At 42.3% G+C, this 21107-nt stretch overlaps 1 protein-coding gene across 3 annotated transcripts in view; it reads left to right on the forward strand.

Moving 5' to 3' along the window:
• The window catches only part of EIF2D (eukaryotic translation initiation factor 2D), a 114052-nt gene that overhangs the window by 17325 nt on the left and 75620 nt on the right, over positions 1 to 21107 (forward strand). For 2 of the 3 annotated variants that reach the window (XM_073615774.1, XM_073615773.1), the window contains exons 2-6: positions 6361 to 6551; positions 15451 to 15534; positions 16994 to 17084; positions 17588 to 17695; positions 18270 to 18523. In XM_073615774.1, coding sequence (XP_073471875.1) covers positions 6361 to 6551; positions 15451 to 15534; positions 16994 to 17084; positions 17588 to 17695; positions 18270 to 18523 — 728 coding nt within the window. Of the gene's footprint in view, positions 1 to 5719; positions 5840 to 6360; positions 6552 to 15450; positions 15535 to 16993; positions 17085 to 17587; positions 17696 to 18269; positions 18524 to 21107 lie in introns of those variants that run through there. The other variant, XM_073615775.1, reaches the window with a different exon arrangement.

Raw genomic sequence — 21107 nt, forward strand, 5'->3', positions numbered from 1 at the left:
ACTTGTGTCCCCATCAAAATTAGCCACTTGTGTCCCCATCAAAATTAGCCACTTGTGTCCCCATCAAAATTAGCCACTTGTGTCCCCATCAAAATTAGCCACTTGTGTCCCCATCAAAATTAGCCACTTGTGTCCCCATCCATATGCGGCCAATTGTGTTCCCATCCATATGCGGCCACTTGTGTCCCCATCCATATATATGCGGCCACTTGTGTCCCCATCCATATGCGGCCACTTGTGTCCCCATCCATATGCGACCACTTGTGTCCCCATCCATATGCGGCCACTTGTGTCCCCATCCATATGCGGCCACTTGTGTCCCCATCCATATGCGGCCACTTGTGTCCCCAATCATTTGCAGCCACTTGTGTCCCCAATCATTTGCAGCCACTTGTGTCCCCAATCATTTGCAGCCACTTGTGACCCCAATCATTTGCAGCCACTTGTGACCCCAATCATTTGCAGCCACTTGTGACCCCAATCATTTGCAGCCACATGTGACCCCAATCATTTGCAGCCACTTGTGACCCCAATCATTTGCAGCCACTTGTGACCCCAATCATTTGCAGCCACTTGTGACCCCAATCATTTGCAGCCACTTGTGACCCCAATCATTTGCAGCCACTTGTGACCCCAATCATTTGCAGCCACTTGTGACCCCAATCATTTGCAGCCACTTGCGTCCCCTAATATGCAGCCATTTGTGCTCCTTCATATCCAGCCCCCACTTGTGCCCCATCAAATGCAGCAACTTACCCTCCGAATGAATCTCCCGTATCCAGCGCTGCCGATCTCGATCCTCTGAAAGCCAGGGTAACAATGGCAACAAACGCCTGGTTGCCTTATTTAAAATGGCGCCGGCCGCCGCCTTGCATCACGTCATTTCCGGTTTGGAAATAACGCGATGCTATGGCCCAGCGACGCCCATTGTTTCCTGAGATTGATGACAAACATCTCCCAGGAGGCAATGCAGAGAGGGGAGGAAATGCTGGGCTGCGGCCGAGGACAGGAAGTGCCAAGGAAAATGCAGTATATTACAGTGAGTTGAAGAAAAATAAAAAAAAATGCCAATTCTTTTCCTGCACACACAGCGGCTTTGGAGGGAAATGACTTGAAAATATGGGTGGAACTCCACTTTAAGGATCCAACAGATAAAAGGTTGGAATTCCAGTTAAAATTCTCTTTTTCCTCGGCAGGTGCCTGCAGTCGCTGCAATAGGCATCTGTCAGTCTCTAAATGACCAGATTAGACAGGCCCTTAAGGAGGTTCCTGCACAACAAGCCCGTGATTTGGCCGAGCTACCAAAAGCATTATGTTTTGCCATAGATGCCATGAAAGATTCTATTCACCAGGCATCCCGCCTTGCGCTTGTGCTAGTACACATGCGCAGGATCCTGTGGTTAAAAAATTGGTCAGCTGAAGCACCATGCAAAAGGCTCCTGACTGGTTTTCCTTTTCATGAGGATCAACTATTTGGGGATGATTTGGACAAATAAATCCAAATGATTTCTAGTGGGAAAAGTACTCTTTTGCCAGTCAAAAGAAAGTATAAACGCCCTTAACCACTTCAGCCCCGGAAGAATTTACCCCCTTCCTGACCAGAGCACTTTTTACAATTCGCACTGCGTCGCTTTAACTGACAATTGTGCGGTCGTGTGACGTGGCTCCCAAACAAAATGGACATCCTTTTTTCCCAGAAATAGAGCTTTCTTTTGGTGGTATTTGATCACCTCTGCGGTTTTTATTTTTTGTGCCATAAACAAAAAATAGCGACTATTTTGAAAAAAAACGCATTATTTTTTACTTTTTGCTATAATAAATATCCCCCAAAAATATTTAAAAAAAAACATTTTTTTCCTCAGTTTAGGCCGATACGTATTCTTCTACATATTTTTGGTTAAAAAAAAAAAATCGCAATAAGCGTTTGGTTTGTGCAAAAGTTATGGCGTCTACAAAATAGGGGATAGTTTTATGGCATTTTTATTGATAATTTTTTTTCTTACTAGTAATGGTGGCGATCAGCGATTTTTATTGTGACTGCGACATTATGGCGGACACATCGAACATTTTTGGGACCATTGTCATATATACAGCAATCAGTGCTATACAAATGCACTGATTCCTGTGTAAATGACACTGGCAGTGAAGGGGTTAACCACTAGGGGGCAGTGTAGGGGTTAAGTATGTCCTGGGGAGTGTTTATAACTGTGGGGGGCGTGGCTACATGTGACACGTCACTGATCTCTGCTCCCGATCACAGGGAGCAGAGATCAGTGACACTGTCACTAGGCAGAACGGGGAGATGCTTGTTTACATTAACATCTCCCCGTTCTTCCTCTCCGTGAGGCAAGGAAGAACGTGAGGTGTGGGACCCGCGACCCGACTCACAGAGCTCCCGGCCGGCGCACACACAATGGCACAGCGGCAAATTTAAAGGGACGTACGGGTATACCTATTTGCCCAGCTGTGCCATTCTGCCGACGTACATTGGCGTGTGTCGGTCGGGAACCAGTTAATTTAAGTGTACTCTTTCTCTTCTGCCAGGGGCATCCGCCTCTAGGCAGTGGCGACGGCCTCCGCCGTCAGACTCCAGAGGAAAGCCTCAGGGTCAGGCCCAGGCACAAAAGAAGTCCTGGGGCAGAAACCTGCAAAGCAGAATTCCAAAGCCTCATCATGAAGGGGCGCCCCCCCCCCTCACCCGAGTGGGGGGAAGACTTCTGCAATACTCAGAAGTCTGGCAAGAGGAAATTCAGGACAGATGGGTCATCTCCACGGTGTCTCTAGGGTACAAACTCGAATTTCGGGAGTTTCCACCGTCTCGTTTTCTGAGGTCAAACGTTTCCAAAGATCCAGGGAAAAGGCAATCTCTGCTTTGGGCACTAGACCGATTACTGGCTCAGGGGGTTATCACACAAATCCCCATAGAAGAGCAAGGTTTGGGGTTTTATTCAAGCCTCTTTATGGTACCAAAACCAAATGGGGATGTCAGACCCGTTCTAGATCTAAAGAATCTAAATCAGTTCCTGAAGATCTGCTCCTTTCGCATGGAGTCGATCAGGTCAGTGGTGTCTATCCTACTAGGAGGAAACTTCTGGCGTCTATCGACATCAGGGATGCATATCTGCTTGTCTCTATATTTCCCGCTCACAAAAGGTTTCTGCGGTTTGAGGTAGAACAGCAGCATTTCCAGTTTGTAGCCCTACCTTTCGGGCTAGCTACAGCACCCTGGGTGTTTACAAAAGTCCTGGCCCCACCTCTAGCCAGGTTAAGGGCACAGGGCATAACAGTCTTGGCGTACCTAGACGATCTATTGCTAATAGACCAGTCGGTGGCTCATTTGGAGCAAAGCGTGCACATTACAACCAATTACCTGGAAAGTCTGGGTTGGATTCTCAACCTAGAGAAGTCTTCCTTAAAACCACTAAAAAAAGCTGGAGTACTTGGGTCTGGTCATAGACACAGCCCAGAAAAAGGTGTTCTTGCCTCAGGCAAAGATCAACTCCATAAGAGAGCCGGTGCGGATGGTCAGGTCAAAAGGAGATCCCTCCATTCGCCTTTGCATGAGGTTGTTACGAAAGATGGTGGCTTCATTCGAAGCTGTTCCCTATATGCCCAGTTCTATTCTCTTCTATTCTAGGTCTATTCGAGACTGTTGCAAAACAGTATCCTGTCGGCTTGGAACAAAACGATTCAAGCTTTAAACTTGCAAATGCGGCTGTCCCCAAGGGTGTCCAGAATCTGCTGAAAGGAAAATCCTTCAGACCAGTTATCTGGAAAGTGGTAGCAACAGATGTCAGGCTGGGGAGCAGTACTAGAGAAGACAACTGTCCAGGGACAGTGGTCAAGAACCGAAAGAGCCTTGCCCATTAACATCCTAGAGATTCGGGCAGTGCATATGGCTCTGAAGGCCTGGACTTTCAGATTACAAGATTGTCCTGCCAGGATCCAATCCAACAATGCCACGGCTGTGGCCTATATCGATCACCAAGGGGGCACCAAGAGTCTTCCAGCACAGACAGAGGTGAACCATATTCTAACTTGGGCAGAAAGGAATGTTCCGTGCCTGTTGTCAGTCTCCATTCCCGGAGTAGAGAATTGGCAGGCGGACTACTTGAGTCTCCAGCAGTTATTCCTGGGGGAATGGTCCCCTCACCTGACGTTTTTCGGGCTGTTTGCCAAAGATGAGGGACTCCGGATGTAGATCTTCTGGCGTCCAGATTCAACATGAAGTTGGTCAACTTTTTTGTCCAGAACAAAGGATTCACTCCCTTACGGAACAGATGTGTTGGTGACCCCGTGGGATCAGTTCTCACTGATTTATGCATTCCCCTCTATTCAGTTGCTGCCACAACTTCTTCGCAGGATCAAGCTGGAAAGAAAGCCGGTAATTCTGGTAGCCCCAGCGTGGCCCAGAAGGTCCTGGTATGCAGAAATCGTAAAGATAGCGGTAGAGGATCCATGGTCTCTTCCACTACGGCCAGACCTACTCTCTCACAAGGGCTGATATTCCATCCTACCTTACGAACTCCAAATTTAACGGCTTGGCTATTAAAACCCACATTCTGAAAAAATGTGGGCTTTCCGGGTCAGTTATCTCTACCTTGATTAATGCAAGGAAGCCAGCCTCCAGAACTATATATTATAGAGTCTGGAGGGCTTATGTTTCCTGGTGTGAGTCCAAGGGTTGGCACCCTCGGAGGTATATCATAGTCAGAATTCTTGCCTTTCTACAATTAGGGGTAGAGATGAAGTTGGCCTTGAGTACTATTAAGGGCCAAGTCTCAGCTTTATCGGTCTTATTTCAAAGACCGCTTGCTTCGCATTCTTTAGTCCGTGGTTTTATGCAAGGGGTGATGCGGCTTAATCCACCAGTTAAATCACCTTTGAAGCCTTGGGACTTGAACTTAGTTTTGTCAGTGTTACAAAAACAGCCATTTGAACTGATACAGCATATTCCCTTAGTCCTTCTGACAAGGAAGTTAAGCCGCGTACACACGAGCGGAATGTCTGACAGAAAAAGTCAGACGGAAGCTTTTCTTCGTCTATTCCGATCGTGTGTATGCCTCATCGGACTTTTTTTTCCGAAAATTCTGACGGACCTAGAAATGGAACATATTTCCGACGGTACCAATTCCTATCGGGAAAACCGCTCGTCTGTATGCTGTTCCGACGGACCAAAAATGACACGTGCTGTGAAGCTGGGGAGCTGGGGATCTGGGAAGTATTTGTTAGTATTTGTAGTTGCTGACTTTTAAAAACACGAGCAAAGTTACTCTTTAATTTAGAAGAATGAGAATATCTTGTAGTGGAAAACAATTACTCCAGGGTACAGTTTCTAATTGAATGTAAGTACATATGGAAAGGTACCATTTTGTAATCCGTGAAGTCATCATCTTCATTTACAGAATGCAGCTATGCTATGCCAGTGTACCCAGAGGAGGAGTCGAACAAGTGCACTGTGCAGGAAAAATTTCCATAATGCAATAGGAATAGTAGTTCTCAATAGACCTTATTCCAGCTGAGAGTGTGGGCAGGTGTGATTATGAGCAGGTGATTTGTAGTTCTCAGTGGGGACCGGTGTGACAGACCAGGGGGCTCCTGGTTTGTCTATCAAATGATGCAGTCTATATAGAAATGTCAGACGGGGAGTCTGAGACTTCTGAATCCTTCCACTATAGCATGTTGCAACGCAAATACGTCACCACTCACTAACAATGGAACAAATCTGAGGAAGTTGCAAGACTTGTGGCTTCGAAAAGAGCAGGTATTGCGGCCAGTCTTATGAAGGAGATATCGAGGAGAATGAGGCCTTATGATGGAATCAAGATATTGAGTGAAGGTAATAAAGGAACTACCAATTCATATAGAATATAAATTGTGTGTAGAGTTCAGCTTTAAAGCGTCCTCTGATTGGCTGAGGTGGGCAAATGACATCACAGTCTCTGCCTCAGCCAATCAGAGGAAGCTTTATATTCATCATTATTATTATTATTATTATTACTATTCTCATTATTATACATGATTTATATAGCGCCAACAGTTTGCGCAGTGCTTTACAACATTGGGGAAGACTGTACAATTACAATACAATACAGGAGGAATCAGGGGGCCCTGCTCGTTACAGCTTACAATCTAGGAATTCATAGAATCTAAAATCTCTTGTGAATGGCTAAGCAGCCAATGGGAGAGCATACCCCACTGTTCTTTGTCTTTAGTACACAAATTGTATACTCAATGCTTGTCTTTTGCATAATGTGTGAGTTACTTGATATCATTTAAAGATGCAATGCACAGAAAATTAAACTAAGCAAGGCAAGAAGAATCTGTGTTTTTAGTTCTTCATGTTTTTTCATTTAATAGGAAAAAATTGCGAGGAGACATTAGCTGCACGTTTCCTTCTCTGACTTCTGAAAAGCTTGCTGAACTAATGCCACCCAAAGAAGACTTGACCATTGCTAAAGTATTTGTCCACAAAGGAGATGCAGTGTCAATCTATGTCCACAACAGGAATCCTATCATATTTGAACTGGGAAGAAATTTCTATCCAACAGGTTTGATTTTGTATACACTAGACAATTGTCAGATTTTAACTGTCAAATTTGCTAAATTTTGCATGATCCTGAATAAACATGGAAATAGGCATCAGTATTTTACAGAGCATATAGGTTTTGCTTTACCATCACACATGAGAAAGTACAACAGGGATGAATGTACTTAAGTAGGGCTGCAACTAACGATTATTTTCATAATCAATTAGTTGGCCGATTATTGTTTTGATGGGTTAATAACCTTAAAAAAAGTGTGATGTATAATTTAGTTAATATGTAAAGTTTAAAAAAAAAAAAAAGGCAATTTATTCTTACATATCTCTATGGAGTGGTAAATATAAATAACCAACTATATGCTGGCCATAAAAAACAATGTCTTCCTTCAAAAAAAAAATGTCATTTTAAGAACGTTCGTTCGATTTTCGAATCGTTAGTGGGGTCAAATTGTCATTCGTTTTCAACCACCGTGACAGGAAAATTTAGAAATAATAGAAAACTGCTTGGTTAAAGGAATTTTCAGACAGTGTATGTGGTTTTCATTCAGAAATTACATTAATTTTAAAACTGAATGTTAAAAGCAAGTGAAAATTTCAAACAACATTCTTTCATTCAGCAAATGTACAAAGATTTTTCATATGAATATTCTCATCTGAAAATTGATCCATGTGGCCAGCATAAGGCACGGTACACACCTATGCATTTGCTTTTGATCTGTTTCTACAGTGCTTTTTGCTGTGCGTTGAGTACAGTATAGAGTGCCCCAATAGCAAGGTAAAGAAAACTTCTGCCTTTAGAACCACTCTCTTCCTGCCCAGGAATACATGTCCCATGAGACATTGCTCCTCACACATTCACAAGTTCTCAGGCACTTACTGATATGTATGGATTATATACTGAGCTGTATGTGTGCTGCACTGTATTTCCTGATATGTAAACAAATAATGCATTCTGTATGCAGGACAACTAATCGGCTGGCTGATTACTCGATTCATTTCATAATCGATTAGTTGCCGATTAATCGATTAGTTGTTTCGGCCCTATACTTAAATCAGGTACAAGCAAACTCTGAAGAGCAAAATAAGAAAGGATAAGGAGGATTAAAACAGGTAGTAGGGAAGAGAGGTACAAGTGCAATGGAAACCTCTGCATGGGGTCATAGGGATGAGAAGTATTGGTACCAGATGTCCTCAGATTTGGATTGTAACTTGTTAAAAAATGCTTGGCAACCTGTTATTAACCATGATCCAGTTGAGTTTACTCTTAAAGCAGTAGTTTAGTCTGTATTTGTTACCTTGCAACTACAGGTAAGCTTATAATTAAGCTTTTCTATATGTAAAATTAATATCTCCTAAACATGCACCGTTTGGGAGATATTCACATGTTTTTCAGCCGTGACATCACTGGCACATGCACACTGCGCTCTGAATTAAGGGCACACTGAATGTGCCATCAATCTCGAGTGCTGTGCTGCATCTGTGACTCCCGTGCACATGTGCAGGAGTGACATCATCGCGACTGACATTTAAACAGCCAGAGTCCGCGACCTGGAAGAATAAACGGTTGAAGATGGAAGCCTTGGCTGCAGTGACACGACGCCGCTGAACAGATATGCTTTACAGTTAATTCTGTCACAATGTGTTAGTATGTGATGCATGCTAACACCTTATGCCATGAACTTGCAAGGGGGCTATATATATATAATTTTCTTTATCGTACATCATGGGACACAGAGCCATAGTAGTTACTATGTAGGTTACATAGGCCAGATTTAGGCGATGGACACTGGCACACCCTAAGACAGGAAGTTCACTCCCTATATAACCCCTCCTATTACTGGGAGTACCTCAGTTTTTTCGCCAGTGTCTTAGGTTTTTTTTTACTAAAACACCCCCCACCTGGTAGGAGTTTTCTCTCCCCTCTCCCGGAATAGGCAGGGGGAACCCAAAATGATCAGTATGCCGCTCCGCTCCCTCTTCCACCGTCTCAGCATGGCGGTTCTCCATCTGCTCTCCTCCACTCCACCACCCCCCACACACGCCGATCCCGTCAGATCGGAGGCCCGCTCTTGCGGGAAAACGGTCTTTTTTGAAAAGAGGGGGGGCGCGGTGGGAAGACGGAAGGGGTGTGGCTTAGTGCAGCGTTGGCGTTCCTCAACGTTCACAGCGCGGGACTGCATAATAAAAAGCTCAATTTGCAGACTGCAGGCTGATGGAGGGACACAAGAGCAGATGGGGGCATGTAAGTGGTGACACAGGCATTCCCAAGGCACGTTTACTAAGCATCAGGCTGAGCATTAGCAGCAACAGTTGCTGGACTATTTGCTCAGCAGTGGGTGCATTTTTTTCTGGCAGTACCTCTGCGTTTGTGCATCGGACTATGGTCAGAAGGGGAGGTGAAAACGCCCCAAAGAAGGGCCCAGAGGTGTCTCCCTCAGGCTCTGAGGACCCTAGTCTCACTTCTACAATGCCATCCTCCCCTAAGAAATCTGGGGTGACTGGTCAGGGTGAGCCATCGGGGCCATCAAGTGTTGCAACTGTTTCCAACATTACAGCTCCTGTCTATATTACTGAGGAGGTTTTTTCCTCAGCTTTGGTGGGGTTGGAAAAATTAATAAGTGTAGCGCTGTTGTTGCAAAAATCCAATGTGCATAAATGTACATAAAGGAAGAATTATGATATTAAACATATCAAAGTGACAGAAGCTTATACATAGTGAAATGTGAGTCCAACTAAGAAAAAGTTCTTGACAATGTGCTAGTATGGTGACTGCACCACAAACAAAGTCCAAAGTGGGAAACAAAAATTAGATGAAAAGAGAAGTCCAAATAAATGTGCAGTTCGATGGACATATGGGAACTTCCAAACACTGGTGTAAACCTTGAAGTGAAAGAATAAACAGAGGCACCACCACCGTGAATAGGAGGAGGCTTACCAGATCATATTGACTTGGCGGGGCTTATACCACCCAAGTCTGCAAGGCTTGTTAGGTTAAATACACCTAATGAGGACAATAGGTCCTGGATCCCCGTCAATCGATCAGCATTAGACCAACATTATATAGTAGCTGAAGGCTCCAAACGTCATAGGGAGGGTGGGAGCTTGGTACCACAGGGATAGTGTCATGCAATAAAAAAGGGGGATTGCTGCTATACTGGAATAGCACTCAGCCACCATCAACCCAACAATGTGCTCAGGTGTGTTTGATTGACATTCACATTTTAGCATTTTGTCTACAGCCGTGTTGGCTGCTAAATTGCAGGTTCACAGCGCAGTATTTTTCCTTTTCACTTGGTGGGATTGGAAGAAAGGTTAACAGCTTTAATCTTCCCAGAGTGGAAGAAAACGCAACAGGTCCCCTTCTACTACCCAGAACCTTCAAACGGGAACTGGGGGCAGGGGAAGATGAATTCCCCTCAGGGGACCGTGAAGAGGCTGATGACTCCTTATCTGAGGGGTCAATTGAGGAAGGACCTCCTTCAGCTTCACTATCTGAAAGATTGATGGTGCAATCTCTTACTGAAATGGTCCGCTCCACATTTATGCTATCCTTAACTGAGTCGGTTGGTAAGCCCACTTCTTGTTTGGGTTCGCTAAAGCCTCCTCAAGCTGTGCATGCCTTTCCTGTCCATTCATTGCTGGAACAGCTTATGTAATCTGAGTGGGATCACCCAGATAAGCATTTTTTCCCCCCTAAAAAATTCTCAGCACTTTATCCCATGGAGGAAAAGTTCACAAAAAAGTGGGAGATACCAGCAATTGACGCTGCTATATCCTCTGTGAATAAAAGTTTGACTTGTCCGGTTGACAACACTCAAATGCTTAGGGATCCAACTGATAAGAAATTGGAATGCCTGTTAAAAAAAAAACGCAATTACTTTGGCAGGTTCAGTGACTCAACCTGCAGTGGCAGCAATTAGTGTATGTCAATCCTTGAGAGACCATTTGAGACAGGTGCTCAAGGTTATCCCTGATCAGCAGGCCCAGGATTTAGCCGAGCTGCCAGGGGCTTTATGTTTTGCAATTGACGCGATGAGAGATTCTATACTTCTACCTTACGCTTTGGCTAGTGCATATGCGTAGAATCCTATGGTTGAAAAATTGGTCAGCCAAAGCGCCATGCAAAAAACTCCTGGCTAGTTTTACTTTCCGGGGGAGCGGCTGTTTGGGGATGATTTGGATAAATACATCCAAAAAATTTCAAGTGGAAAAAGTACCCCTTTGCTAGTTAAAAGGAGTAAACGTCTCATTTAAAACAAGCTCCTTCTCCAGTACCGGGGGCATCAGCCTCCAGGCAGTCACGACGGTCTCCGCCGTCAGGTTCAAGAGGTAAACCTCAGGGTCAACCCCAGGGACAAAAGAAGTCCTGGGGAAGGAAACCTACAAAATACTAAAGCCTTTTTATGAAGGGGCTCCCCCGCTCGCTTGAGTGGGGGGAAGACTTCTACAGTTCTCAAGGATCTGGCAGGAGGAGTTTCGAGACAGATGGGTGATCTCCACAATAGCTCTAGGTTACAAACTAGAGTTCTGAGAGTTCCCGTCTCCTCGTTTTCTCAGACGTTCCCAAATATCCAGAGACAAATAAGTCTCTCTTTCAAGCATTAGACCAGCTTTTGTCTCAAAAAGTGATCATGGAGGTTCCCATGGAAGAGCAGGGGTTAGGGTTTTATTCAAACCTCTTCACGGTGCCAAAACCAAGTGGAGATGTCAGACCCATTCTAGATCTCAAGGATCTGTTATCAATCTTCTTTTTATTAATTTTTTTTTTAAAAAGACAAGTAATACACATCATACCATCTTCAAAAATATATACAATAAAAATTCCTTTTACATAATAAATAATCTTAATGATACCCACTTCTTCCTGTTTCTATAGAATCATCTAAGTTCCTATTACTCATACATACCTCAAAACATTCATTTCCTATTACTCATACATACATCTAAACGTTCAAAAAAAAATATATATATATATTTATTTATTTATTTTTTTTTTTCAAGGATCTGAACCGATTCCTAAATATCCGCTCGTTTCGCATGGAATCAGATCAGTAGTCTACATTCTGTAAGGAGGAGAACTTCTGGCGTCAATTGACATCAAGGATGCATACTTGCATGTGCCTATTTTCCCCGCTCACCAGAAATATCTACGTTTCAAGGTAGAAAAGCTCCATTTTCAGTTTGTGGCTCTGCCTTTCGGTGTAGCTACTGCACCTTGGATGTTTACAAAGGTCCTGGCCCCTCCTCTAGCCAGATTAAGGGCTCAAGGTATAACAATTATAGCTTATCTAGACAACCTGCTCTTGATAGACCAGTCGGTAGCCCGCTTAAGCCAAAGTATGGTCACCACAGTCAACTACCTGGAATGCCTAGGTTGGATTCTCAACCTAGAGAAATCTTCTTTAAATCCATCAAGGAGATTAGAATACTTGGGTCTGATCATAGATACGGCCCAGAAAAGGGTATTCTTGCCCCAGGTAAAGATCAGCACCATAAAGGAGCTGATTCAGGTGGTCAGAGCAAAAATGAATCCTTCTATTCGGCTTTGCATGAGGTTATTGGGAAAGATAGTGGCTTCATTCAAAGCCGTTCCTTACGCTCAATTTCATTCGAGACTGCTGCAAAACAGTATTCTATCAGCTTGAAACAAGAAGGTCCAAGCTCTAGAGTCCCAATGCGTCTGTCTCCAAAGGTGCGCCGGAGCCTCAGTTGGTGTTGGATAACCAAAAATCTGCAGAAGGGAAAATCCTTCTTACCAGTTACCTGGAAGGTGGTAACAAAAGATGCCAGCCTTTCGGTTTGGGGAGCAGTCCTGGAAGAGGCGACTGTCCAAGGGAAATGGTCCAGAACCGAAAGGACCTTGCCCATCAACATTCTAGAGATTCAGGCAGCGCGCTTGGCCCTGAAGGCCTTGACATTCAGGTTGCGGAGTTGTCCTGTCAGGATCCAATCCGACAATGCCATGGCAGTGGCCTATATCAATCACCAAGGGGGCACAAGAAGTCAAGCGGCCAGGAGAGAGGTGAATCATATCCTAATTTGGGCAGAAAACCATGTACCTTGCCCATCGGCAGTCTTCATTCCAGGAATAGAAAATTGGCAGGTGTACTACTTGAGTCGCCAGCAGTTGTTCCCGGGAGAATGGTCCCTTCACCCTGATATCTTCCTGGCAATATGCCGGGATGGGGGATCCCAGACGTAGACCTATTTGCATCCAAGTTAAACAAAAAGATCGACAACTTTGTGTCAAAAACAAGGGATCCAGTAGCATGCGGAACAGATGCCTTGGTGGCCCTGTGGGATCGTTTTTCACTGATTTATGCATCCCTCCTATTCCGCTGCTTCCACAACTTTTTCGCAGGATCAAGCAGGAAGGCAAGTCAGTGATTCTTGTGACCCTGCCATGGCCCAGAAGATCTTGATATGCAGAGTTCATAAAGATGGCGGTAGGGGACCCATGGACCCTACCACCATGTCCGGACCTACTCTTGCAAGGTCCGGTATTCTATCCTACCTTACAAACGCTAAATTTACCGGCTATTTTTTGTTATTGAGACCCACATTCTGAAGAAGCATGGGCTGTCAGGTTCAGTGGTATCTACCTTTATTAATGCAAGGCAGCTGGCCTCTAGCATCATATATTATAGAGTCTGGAAGGCATATGTTTCCTGGTGTGAATCCAGGGGTTGGCATCCCAGAAAGTATGTCATAGGTAGAATCCTTGCCTTTCTGCAAATGAGGTTAGAGATGAAGCTGGCCTTCAGTACTATCAAAGGTCAGGTCTCTGCCTTATCGGTATTGTTTCAACTACCACTTGCTTCGCATTCTTTTGTCTGTAGCTTTATAAGGGGTGTAACGCAGATTAATCCTCCAGTTAGGTCACCCCTGAACCCTTGGGACTTAAATTTAGTTCTGTCGGCATTACAGAAACAGCCTTTTGAGCCAATACGACATGTTCCCTTGGTCGTTTTGACAAAGAAGCTAGTTTTTCTGGTAGCCATATCTTCTGCAAGAAGGGTATCAGAGTTGGCTGCTCTTTCTTGTAAAGAGCCATATTTAATTATTCACAAGGATAGGGTAGTATTGCGTCCTCATCCTAACTTTTTACCGAAGGTAGTGTCAGGTTTTCATCTATAACAGGATATTGTTCTACCTTTGTTTTTTCCAGAACCCTGTTCTACGGAAGAAAAGTCGCTACATTCTCTTGATGTGGTGAGAGCAGTCAAAGTCTACTTGAAGGCGACTGCTCAGATTCGAAAAACAGATGTTTTGTTTGTGTTGCCTGAAGGTCCTAAAAGAGGACAGGCATCGAAATCTACTATTTCTAAGTGGATTCGGCAAGTAATTGTTCAAGCTTATGGTTTGAGGAGGAAGATTCCACCTTTTCAAATCAAAGCGCACTCCACCAGGGCTGTTAGTGCTTCATGGGCAGTGCATCACCAAGCCACCATGGCTCAAATCTGCAAGGCCGCAACTTGGTCTTCAGTCCATACGTTCACCAGATTCTATCAGGTGGATGTAAAAAGGCATGAGTATATCGCCTTTGGGCGCAGTGTGCTGCAGGCAGCAGTATAGGTCCTCAGGTCTGATGGCGCCCTACTTTTGTTTGTGTCTCCCTCACCTGAGATAGCATTGCTCTGGGACATCCCACATAGTAACTACTATGGCTCTGTGTCCTGTGATGTACAATAAAGAAAATAGGATTTTTATAACGGCTTACCTGTAAAATCCTTTTCTTGGAGTGCTTCATGGGACACAAAGGTCCCTTCCCTCTTTTGATACCCGTATATTGCTTTGCTACAAAAACTGAGGTACTCCCAGTAATGGGAGGGGTTATATAGGGAGTGAACTTCCTGTCTTAGGGTGTGCCAGTGTCCATCACCTAAAGGTGGCCTATATAACCCACATAGTAACTACTATGGCTCTGTGTCCCGTGATGCACTCCAAGAAAAGGAATTTACAGGTAAGCTGTTATAAAAATCCTATTTTTTTTTTTTTTTTCAGGACTTTTGTATGTGAGCCACCAGCACTGCATTGTAACTGCAGCCAGAACTATGTTGATGATAATCATATTGTATGAATAAATATTTAATTTCTCATGCCTTTTTATATTTTTCCCTTCTGTTCCTTCAAAACAAGCAGCCCAGCAAAAATGATTGTGTCAAGGGTTTGAACAAATTATAACAATTGTAGGTGTGCTTGTTCAGTTACATCAACACTTTGTTTAAATAAAAAAAATACATTTTCATTCCACAATTATGTCAACTTTAGTGATACTTTTTATAATTCAATTGACATACTTTTAAAAACTATGTCCATTTTATGAAACGTGCAGCCTAAATAAAAAAAAACAGCAATATGCTATATATTTTTTTTTTTTTTTTTTACAAGGTCATCAGCTAAGTCTATCCACTTGTCCTGCCAGTTGATAAAAAGATATCTATTATGCCCAATATTCTGCAGAGAAAAATAACAAATGAATGTTGAGGAAAAGAGGAGTTGTCTGATATGGAAGGCAGTAATTGTAAGCATGAAGCATCAGTTCACCTTCTTAGTGCTCTGTGCAAAGCAGCATGACACCATCTATTGAGATATTTGATTTTTTTTTCCCCCCAGGTTTTGGTTGGAGCACAGAAGGGATAGAACCTCAGTCAATACTTTCCTGTTAAACTGTAGTCAAGTTTATAAATAAACAGACAGACCACTTTCCAGTTATATGTAAGAATTTTGTAGGCATATAATGCCCATTGCCTAAAGCATAAATGTTAAACTACCTAAAGTTTGGTCTTGATTACCCCCTAACTTATGGTCGCCTTCAGAGAAAAATGCATTGCATATGTTTTATATTGTTAATTTATAACGTATATAAAAGTTTGTAATCATGCTTGACTTTGTGTTCAAAACAGTTTACACTTTATGGCGCCATCCAGATCTTCTACCAGTGTTCACCACCTGGCCACCTGTATTTGAAAGAATGTCTGGCGGTGCAGGTAACTTTTTTTTGCTTTGTGTATGATTCAAACTGAATTGTAGAACTGTCATTGGCTAATCTAGGTTTTATATAGTAAACCCTGGAGATGAACCCTCCTGTTCTAATTTTTGATTTTTGAGTGTCAGGTTTAACCAAAGGTCATGTGGGCGTCAAACACCTTTGGCCACGCCATGTGTCTTGAGCTTAGATAAGTGTCCACTGCACTGAGAATTGGTTAGGTGCTTTCAATGTGGCTCCTGGTGGAGCTAAGCTGAGGCATTTTACTTCAGCCATGGGCTTTCTTGTGAGTTTCATCCCTTAAACATCAGTGTTTTTGAAAGTGTCAGTTGCCAGCAACCTATTACTTTGTAAAACTACCTTGGTTATGAGCTTATACCTTACAGCAGTAGAGGTGGGGTGGGGGGAGGTGGGTCATGGACGGAGGAAGTTTTTACCTTAATGAAATGGCATCTGCCCAAGGTACACATCCTAATGACTGTAAGTTATGTGCTGATGTATATGGTTTTATTTTTTTTTTATTATGGCTGCACTTAGGCTGGCCATACATGGGTCGAATTTTGAAAGAATTTTCTTTCGAAAATCTTATCTAAGAATTTTTGTTTGAATTTTGCACCATTAGTGGGCTGCAGCAACTGCTAATTTTCGCGCAGCCATCGAATTTGAGTAATCAATCATGTTGGAAATTTTTGGAAAGACAAATGATTTATGGCCGCCGACAGGGGAGACCAAGCCTGGGGCGCTGTGTGCTTGCCGTATTTTCTCTTCCCCAGAGCCATCTAGGAGGTCAGCAGTAACTGGAAACCAAAGAGGCACCTTTCGGACACCCATATATGAGCTTGGAGGCGCCAACCACGATGGCAGGATGATTAACAGGATTAGGTAGAAGCTACTGCACGTCTGCCTTGCTTCACATCCAGACACGCCTCCCGATGTATTGTCAGATTTTGCCACACAAGGAGCATTCAGAATGCCTAATTGCGAATGGAACAGCTAAAGTTCTTAGCTTTACTGTGCTCCAAGATTAGGTTCTTTACAAGAAAAACACAGGATATTTGATATATCGCCAGCTGTGTCAGTATGTAGATTAAAACTCGTAGCAAGGAAGTCAAAAGGTATGTCTGTCCCATCATCATACTTGCTTCAGGTTCATTCCCGTCGAAGTGCAGTGACTGAACATACAGTGGAATGAATCTCTGTGGGTGCCAGAAATGCCAAACTTAATCTGTTCGCAAACCCACAGCAGTGCTCCAGACTGGCTCCTTTACCGCGTCCATGGACTGAAAGCATTCTTGCTCAAAGAAGCCCCTCTTTGCTCTTCATTGAAGAAAATAAATGAATAGGAGCCACCACCTCTGTAAATGAGGAATATATACTTTTTAAATATTGCTATTTTTATTTGTGTTATTTTCTAGCTTTTGCGTCTTGAGCAATTGATATGTATATTTCTTTTCTTTCAGATTTGATGCTGCCTGGTATTTTGATGTCATCTTTTGGTTTACCTGAGGTACAGCAGGGCACCCTATGTGCTATCACCTTAGTGGGAAACAGGTACACAGTATACAATATGTAATCCGGTAGAATAGATTTTTTTTTTTTCTTGGAAATGTTGCTATACTACATACAAGGAGCTTTATAACTGCCTCACTCTACCAAATACAAAAAAAACCCTCAAAAGTAATGGCTGTACATACACTTTCGTTTGTGGGAAAGTAGTCCATACAGTAAAACATGTTTTGTGTATGTGATTTAGAAAGTAATTAATGAAGTTGCTGTTAGAGTGTAAGAGCATATTCACACCATATGTGTAAGCTGTGTTGGGTAGCATTGAGTAACGCAGGCTCCAGCCTAAAATAAATTAGAATTGTTAAAGAATCTTTACAGAATTCTCACAGTTAAGATGACTAATGTAATTGTGCTCTTTGGTACAGTTAAAAAGAATTTTAATTGATGTCCTCAGTAAATAACAGGTCTTCAAATAAGTTTTTATTTTGTTTTTATTTTATTCTAATCAAAAATAGCTGTAGAGTAATCCATGTTTTATTTTTCTACAGGGCCCCTGTGGCAATAGGTGTGGCTACTATGTCTACAAAAGACATGCTGGCTTCAGGAATGAAGGGCAAAGGTTTCAACATTTTACACACCTATAAAGATCAGCTTTGGTAAATAGGTTATTTTATCTTTTACCGTGAGTAATAACTGATTAAATTAGATAAATACAATTCTCTCTCGTGATATGCTGAACCTCTAATAGGCACTCATATATGCCAACTCTTTTGTTTGTTGTTATTGTAGTGTGAACATAAATATGCGAAAATGATCTTATACTTGATCTCTTTTGTAATGTTATTGTATAGCCTTGATTGGTCAAGCCAATATTTAGAATAAGGTAGAGGAGTTCTAGAAAAGGTAACATGAGAGATTTCTTCATCTCTGTTCCCATTTGCCAGTCATATAATGTATAGTTATACTATGTGGCACTAGATCATTGTAAAAGTTATTTTGTTACCTTTATTCTTGATATTTATAGTGGGGAGTTTCTAATGGAAATGATTTAAGGCGCTCCACATATATTACTAGTTTAGCCATAATTTACAGATGCAGGTGCGAAGCTTTACAATGACCTAAAAATAAATCTGCTTTTTTACTTAAGAGTTTTTATCTACAAAGCTAATGCTAATTGTCTAGTGCTAGGCCATTCATTCTACTATTTCTGACATTTAAATGTTGTGTCAGGGCTTATGGTGACGAGTCATGTCCTCCTAACATTCCACCAGAGGAGATTGAGGTTGCGCCATCTGCCAACCTGGAGGAAGGGTATTTAGACTCTGAAAGCCCAGCTTATATCACAGAGTTGGAAAATCTGCGCCTGGAGAAAGTTGCAGCAACAGCCCAGCAGGAAGGTGGAGAAATAAAAGAGAGTACTGAGACATTCCAGGAAGAGAAAGTAGAAATACCCTATGTGGAGAACTGCAATATCTCCTTACAAGGTTGTAATATTTCTGTTTATCTAAACCGCTGTATAGACAATACATATACTATTTATTGTAGAACATGCTTTTGACAAAACAGTATTTACTTGATAAAGCATATACATTATGTGTTTAATTTCTGATTTTGGGCCCTATTTAGAAATCTACTTGTTTACATGCCAGGGCTAGTATGCCACTCAGATGTGAGTGCTGCAGCGCAGCGGTCTTGTCTCCACCTCTCCCTACTCCCGGACATTCACAAAATTAGGCCTAGGGCAGTTTTGTGATTGGCTGGGAGAAGAAGGCAGAGACATGACCTCAGCGCTGTAGGACTTTGAGAATTACATCAAGTGGTCTGGAAGTACTGTAGAATCTGTACTAATCCCAATAACACATTTGCCAGTTGCAGAAAACCTGTGGGGCTATTATTGAGGCAGTCAAATTGTATAACTGCTTTAACCCTGGAAAGTTTGTTGCACCTGGATTTGGGTTTTAAAGCATAACTACAGTTACAAAATTTGTGTTTGATAAACTGCTGCACACATATTGTGTGACATAAAAATTTGAAACAGTCAGCATTTTATTTTTCAGGGCCTTTGCTTCCAGAAAATATATCTTATTTGGGCATTCTAAGTATTTTTCCAGAAAACAAATGATGCTGATTTTTACATGTATGTGAGACATGTCAGAATGAATTCAGCTACAAGTGGTTAAAGCTGTAGTAAACCGCACAAAAAAAATAAATAAATAAATGGGCCTTGGACAGTTTAAGTCATAATGTGCTAGTATGCATTGCATACTAGCACATTATGACAGACTTGCCTGAAAACGAAGCCTTCCAGTGGCGCGCTGTCACGGCTCATGGAGCTTCTATCTTCACCCGGTCTTCTTTCCTGGTTTGCGGGCTTCGGCAGTATGAATGGTTGTTTGAGTCGGCGATGTCATCGCTCCTGTATATGCGCGGGAGTTGCTGTTTACGGTACGGTTCTGAAGGAATGGCACGGGTATGCTGTTCCTTCAGAGCGCATGCGCCGATGACAACACCGGCTGCATCTAAATTAAATATCGGTGCACATTTAGGAAATATTTACTGTACCTATAGGTAAGCCTTATTATAGGCTTGCCTATTGGTAAAAATCATACATGGGTGTTTACTCCAATTTTAATAAAACAATGGATCCAGATAGCATTCATCCCAAAGTTCTAACAGATCTTTGAGCTGTAGTTGCTAGACCATCAGTTTATCTTTTTATGCAATCTTTTCTTTTAAATCAGAAAAAAGTTTTATTTGAACACATTCAAGCAAACATGCTCCATAAACACTCACAAAAGAATGTGATGTACAAAACAATAGAAAACAAATAGGCAATTACAGCTTCCAACTAAATAGAGCTCAGTAAAGAGAACATACAGCCCTATCTAGTGGTTAAAAATGGAAATGACAGTGTCAATAGAGCATTATTCTTGCACACTTCAAAGTCAGATAGTAACAAGCAGTACTGAGTAACCAACAGCATTTTACCCCAATATCCTATCTATAATCAGGTCTACTGGGACCAAGGCTGGTGCATCAAGCCAACCTCCCCAAACCCTCTCAAATTTAGCAGGGCATCCACAGTGCTGGTAAATAGCCTTTTCATATCCTAAAGTAGTACCCATATGGTGTAGTCATTCCTTAACGGATGGAGGGGAAGTGCTTTTCTTGTGGAGGAGAATAATTTTAGGTGCCTGAAACAAGGCTCTGGAAACAGCTTCCTTAGTAAAGGCATCTAGTATAATATCATCAAAAACTCCCAGCAGACAGTGCCTGGGCTCAGAAGGGATGTCTGTTTGGAATATTCTATTGACCATTGCAAGAACAGATGTTCAGTATCTGTGTAACTTGGGACATCTCCACAGCATGTGTATAATATCTCCATGATCTCTGCTACATTTTGGACAAACTGGTACTGACAAAAGCCCCATTTTAAACAACTTCCTGGGGTATAATAAACTCGGAAAAAAGGTACAATTGTGATAAAAGCTGAAAATTATTAAGAGAACTAGCTCTCCCCACGCCTACCCCCCCCCTGGCAGAACTGCTGGGAGGAATTCCAGGATCATCACTGACTGGGTTGATAGAGAAATTGTGGTTGCAGGAAAGAAAATGGTACCATTGCTTAACAGAAAACTTGCTCAAAAAATATAAGCGGAAAATGCAGGAGTCAGCACATGCATGTAAACAGAAAGCTGCTGCATTGAGATGCATAGAGGGGATATAAAAAAGGTAGATAGTCAGTTTTCTGGAAACAAATCAGTTGTTTGATACACTGCTAGCTAAACAGCATCCAGTAAGAATTTAGATCTACCTTAACTCAGTTAAAATAGATATGTATTACTTTCACTGACGCATGAAAGTTCTTGCATAATTTAGATCTTCTTTTACTTTATGATCGCTATGTATTACTTTTACTGACACATTCTGTAAAAGTTGTTCCTGAACTATGTTGGATATCGGGCAGCCGATAATCCTTTTTTATTCTACATTTTGTTGGCTTGAGAGTTTAATGATCCATATTCCTTTTAACTGTGGCATCATAAAATAATGTTTTGATAGATGTTT

This window comes from Aquarana catesbeiana, linkage group LG02 (genome assembly GCF_042186555.1).
Source record: "Aquarana catesbeiana isolate 2022-GZ linkage group LG02, ASM4218655v1, whole genome shotgun sequence".
NCBI classification, from domain to species: domain Eukaryota; kingdom Metazoa; phylum Chordata; class Amphibia; order Anura; family Ranidae; genus Aquarana; species Aquarana catesbeiana.